Genomic DNA, 5116 nt, shown 5'->3' with positions numbered 1-5116 from the left:
TTCAACCCCTGCTTTACTCATAATTTAGCAGATATGAAATAAAAAATACTTTAAAATAGCTAGGTACTCCCCTTTAAAAAAAATTAATTAAGGAAGACAACACAAAATTTACAAAAAACAAAATGACACCAACCAAGTTGCGTTTTATTTAAGAATTAATTAGTCGTCGAATCTTATTAACTACAACAATTCGTGATCTATTCAAAGGAATGAGTTGGTTATGGATTTTCTTCAATTTTTGAGTAGATCGAAGGCAAACAGTGGAATAATTGATCAACAGATTATTCAATGAACAACGATATTAAAAACGGAAAAATAATCAAAATAGTACAATGGCCGGTGCTGGCAAAATTCTATGGAGCTAAAACCCTGTGAACACCGAAAGCCCTAGAGAATGTCTTGTTGAAATGCGGTTAATTAATTATTAAAGAAATTATTAGTAAAATTAACTAAATCTCTTGTTTGATTCTCAATGCAAAAATGTGAATCAAACTAACACCGTTGTAGTAAATGTGGCTGTATGTAAAATCACGTGAACTTATCATTCAAGTAATTATAATAGTTTATTAATTTGTTCATCTGGGATTTTATGTTCAACACTCTCCCCCTCAGTATCGTTACACGAAGCAAAATTAACAATAAATTGAGAGCCAAACAAAGGAAAACACAAGAACCAGTAAATGGTGCAGTGGGATCTTGGGAAAGAGTGACGGAAACGTTATAAGTCCGCATCTGAGATGATTACAGAGTGGCTGTTAGTGAGGTCACATGGATTCCTCTGAGCATGTCCGACACCTGAACCAAGCTGCTGCGTATTGTTTTTATCTCCTTCTCTTTCTCTCTCTCTCTCTCTCTGTTTATAGATCTTCATCAGAATCTCTGGGACATCACCAGCTTTTCGTCATCTTCTTCTTTTTCTATGTCCAAGTGTCCGACCAAATTATTGCCAAATGAAACCATGGTCACATCTTCTGTTCAGAAAATTATGAAAAAAGTACAGTACTAGCGGGGTAAAAGACTAAATTATCCCCTTTCAATGCGTACAAATTTGAGTTGAATAGGGAGATTGCTGTCCTCACGGTTAATATGGCGTTCTATTCATGACATGGGATATGCTTTTGGGCCCGCACAAACAAAATGTCTTCTCCAAACATTGAGTTTTAATAATTAATTTAATAATCCATTAGAGGTGCTTAATAGGTGAAAGAATAAATTATATGTATATTCGTATTTATCATCTATAAAATTTAAAATTAAGACTTTTTACTTATAAGTGTAGTGAAGAAACATTAGATTATGGAACTAATGGTTGTTTGAGAGTTTGTTGATTGAATGTACTAATTTTCACTTGTATTACTCATAATACTCATAATAATGAGATTTAAACAGTGAGATTCATAACTCGCGTATAAATGTAGAAAAATAGTACTAGACTGTAGTACCAAATAGTTGTTTAAGAATTTGTCGATTGAATATACTAATTTTTACTTGTACTACTCATAATACTCATAAGGATTAGATTTAAAGAGTGAGATTATATCTACACAAGTGAGCTTTGAGTGTTTCCTAACGATAGATGCATGCTACTCGCATGCTTGTGTCGACGATTGATTGTAACATTATTTATGCAAGCAAATTCATTGTACAAGATGTAATCAATAATGCGATTAGGAGTTCAAGTACAAATAACATGTTGTAATAAATCAGTCCAACTAATATAGTATTGATGTATGATCAAATTGTTTGTTGTTGTGAGTAAGCTGTTCTTCATATGAGTTTATTATTAGACCGAAACGTCATAGTGATAGTAGACATATTTCATGTAAGTTGTGAGAGAGCAAAAAGAGATCTCTCTCTAACCTCTAATGGAGAGACTGGTCTACATGAAATCTCACGTGCAACACAATGTAGCGTTTTGTTTGCTTGGCTAAGCTCCTTTAAAAAGGAACCAGAGTTTCTTATTAGAGATGATAAAGGGGCGAGTTTGTTTGGTCTTTTGGGTGTAGTGCTTTGGCTTAGCTAGCTTCAACCCTAATAAAAATTTCTTTGATTTGGGTTCTCTTTTAGTGGAAAGAAAAAACCTCCTCTCCCTTCTAACTTCCTTTTCCCTTCTGAACCACACAAAAGCCCCTCGTACACTTTCACTCACTACTATAGAGTCCTCTTTAACAAATCTTCACTGGACAATTAAACAGATTTTTCATTAGTTAAAAAGTGATTAGAGTGATTAAAGCATGACATTAGAAGCTGTGGTTTACCCACAAGAGTACCCATTTAGCTTTGGTTGCAAGGACTTCTACTCTTTTAATGGAGGTGGTTCTTGGGGCAGTGACTTCATCTCACAAGACCAACAAGGCAACAATGAATATTGGGACTACTGTTCATCATCTCCTTCACTTTTGCAAAATGTGAAAGATTGGGATCCTAACACCTCACCTGAGGCCTGCACGGTTGATCAATCTTGCCAATCAGGACAACACCTCTCTGCCATGGAAGCACCGCCGCAACTAGCAACAACAAGTCGGCGCAAACGGCGTCGTACCAAGAGCAGCAAGAACAAGGAGGAAATTGAGAACCAGAGGATGACGCACATTGTTGTGGAGCGCAACAGGCGCAAACAAATGAATGAGTACCTTGCTGTCCTCAGATCATTGATGCCACAATCTTATGCTCAAAGGGTCAGTTTTACATTTTGATCACAAAAATAAAAAATTGGGTTCCTATGTTGGCCAAAAAAATTCATCGAGCTACATATATTTTTATTTTTGTTTTTCTTTTACAAAAGCTATATTACGGGAGGGAGATACACGAACACAGAACCGAGAATGTGAGGATAAACTGGCTTAACCACTATTAAGGGAGGCAGTACAACTAGAAGTCCCTTGCATCTCCATTTTCTTTAGATTGAAATGTTTTTGGGATTAACCCTTTTCGTTCAAAAAAGTCACATGGATTTCTACCCATATGTTCTTTTAAACTGAATTTTTTTTTTTTTTGGGATTGGACCAAATTAATCTTGTTATAAATATTTGTTACAGGGGGACCAAGCATCAATTGTTGGGGGTGCCATAAACTTTGTGAAGGAGCTAGAGCAGCTTTGTCAGTCCATGAACAGCAACAAGAGGAGCAAGCAACAGCCTTTGGCTGACTTCTTCACCTTCCCACAATTTTCAACTCGTGCAACACAGAATAACAACTCAGCTGGGGTCCAAGCAAATGAGTCGAATACGACTCAGTGTAACAACAACCAGTGGGCAGCAGCAGACATAGAAGTGACCATGGTGGACAACCATGCCAACCTTAAGATACTGTCCAAGAAAAGGCCTAGACAGCTGTTGAAGATGGTGGCTGGGCTTCAAAGCCTTAGGCTCAGTGTTCTTCACCTTAATGTCACCACAGCTGATGAAATGGTCCTTTACTCGGTTAGCGTTAAGGTAATTTGTTTACTGTTTTACAGCCAAGTCTTTTCAAATGATTGCATTACCTTTTCATAATTAATGTCCTATCAAGAAAACATCAATATATTTGACCAGGAAAAAAAAAAAATATCATATCAACAAATTTTATGTTACTACTGTCACCGCTAATATTAAGAGAAATGCTAATTAACCTAGTCACCAGGTGATTAGGGAATAAATGAACGTACTTATACTGTTTTAATTTCAATTTTTGATATCAAATTTAAATGTGAGTGATTATGAATACTTTATCGTTACTAACAAAGATACCGAGACTCTCCCTCAAAAACTATAATTGCAGGCTGCTTGTGTTGAAAAACAATGAAAGGAGTACAGTAAACAAGGACATGATGGGAGCACTAGGCTTTCAATAACGTTGGATTTTCATCTGAGCCTTTAAATTGGACAAAAGAAGATTAACTTATCAGTTACACCCACTTATTATATTATTTTCCACACCCCATTTTTGTCATTTGGTTTTGCACTGCGTATGTGAATATGATGATGGGAATGCTACAAGTTCATGTACTAATTAAAAAGTTTGTCTAGAAATTAATAAGAGAAAATTACATTTTTGTCATTTGGTTTTGCACTGCGTATGCATCGATCTGTTGGGTACAATGTGAATCCTACAAGTTCATTCACTAAAAAAATATGTCTAAAAAAGAACAGATTATCTTTTTTTTTCTTTTACTAAACTCAGTATAAATGTTTTTTTTTTGTTTATTTGTGAATTGGGACAGATTGAAGAAGGCTGCCCGTTAAATACAGTGGATGAAATAGCAGCAGCTGTTAATCAAATGCTCCGCACAATTCAAGAAGCTGCCTTTAGCTGAAAGTTTAATCTTACTTTGAGTGGGATTAAATTTACTTCGTTCTCTTTTGCATTATATTGTATGGTGTGTGTTTGCTTATTGAGAGAAAGGACTAATCTAATTGTCTACAGTGAGCCACAATGATTGAAATAATCACTGCAACAGCATCTTTCCAATACCTCTAAAACCAACAAAACAGACAGAGAAGATATATTAAGTACCATCTTTCTCTATCATTGCTTAATTTGTATGATAAAGTAGTGTCCCAGATGCAAATTATAATTCTATCGTCAATTAAATTACTATAATTTGACATAAATCTGCTGGAATTAATATTCGTTTCTTTGGGAGTCGAACATTTTGGGTTACGGGATGACCGAAAGGAGTCGAACTTTTTGGGTAGGGTCCCCATTGTACAATCGAATATTTGTACTTCTTGAACTATATACCGATCCCGACAACAACCCAAAAATGAGAAAAAAAAAAAAAAAAAAAAAGCCTATGTACCCATCGATCTAACCCTAATTTTCTATTAATTGAGATTAACTTGCACATGCATTATGTATAAACTCGTTTCGCAACATGCATATGAGTTCAACTATATTAGTGAGCTTCATAAATATGTGAGAAAAAAAATGTTGTGAAGGGAAGCATATATAACTAGGGATGTTTCGGTATGGGATCCCAAATCGAAAAAGGATCTCGAACTTCAACAAAAATTTTCGAGACGGGAATTGAAGACTAATTCAGAACTGAAATTTCAGTATTCCAAATTTTTTGGAGTCGGTGCATGCTAATGCTGAAAAGGTGGAGAATCGATCTGAGACGTCTAAGCATTCGATT

At 35.3% G+C, this 5116-nt stretch overlaps 1 protein-coding gene across 2 annotated transcripts; it reads left to right on the top strand.

Annotated features, from left to right (window-relative positions):
- Positions 1-1919: 1919 nt before the first annotated feature.
- LOC103962455 (transcription factor bHLH96) lies at positions 1920-4517 on the top strand. Of its 2 annotated transcripts, none has more exons than XM_048582972.1 (3): positions 1920-2678; positions 3039-3434; positions 3760-4038. In XM_048582972.1, exons 1-3 carry the CDS (start codon positions 2235-2237, stop codon positions 3781-3783), a joined length of 864 nt encoding a protein of 287 aa, XP_048438929.1. In that variant the 5' UTR covers positions 1920-2234; the 3' UTR covers positions 3784-4038. The 2 variants fall into 2 exon arrangements, with proteins under 2 accessions (XP_048438929.1, XP_009373431.1); XM_009375156.3 differs by lacking the exon at positions 3760-4038 and adding an exon at positions 4202-4517 and having other exon boundaries at positions 1924-2678.
- The last annotated feature ends 599 nt before the right edge of the window (positions 4518-5116 follow it).

The sequence above is a fragment of a genome, unplaced genomic scaffold, assembly GCF_019419815.1.
Source record: "Pyrus x bretschneideri cultivar Hongxiangsu unplaced genomic scaffold, Pyrus_bretschneideri_v1 Contig2, whole genome shotgun sequence".
Taxonomy (NCBI): Eukaryota; Viridiplantae; Streptophyta; class Magnoliopsida; order Rosales; family Rosaceae; genus Pyrus; species Pyrus x bretschneideri.
This window is presented reverse-complemented; position numbering and strand designations above follow the sequence as displayed.

Excerpts from the sequence above, each read along its gene's own strand:
- LOC103962455 (XM_009375156.3), top strand. The coding sequence starts at position 2,235 with ATGACATTAGAAGCTGTGGTTTACCCACAAGAGTACCCATTTAGCTTT. Across the intron at positions 2,679-3,038 it reads CACAATCTTATGCTCAAAGG|GGGGACCAAGCATCAATTGT; the intron begins GTCAGTTTTACA and ends TATTTGTTACAG. Across the intron at positions 3,435-4,201 it reads TTTACTCGGTTAGCGTTAAG|ATTGAAGAAGGCTGCCCGTT; the intron begins GTAATTTGTTTA and ends GAATTGGGACAG.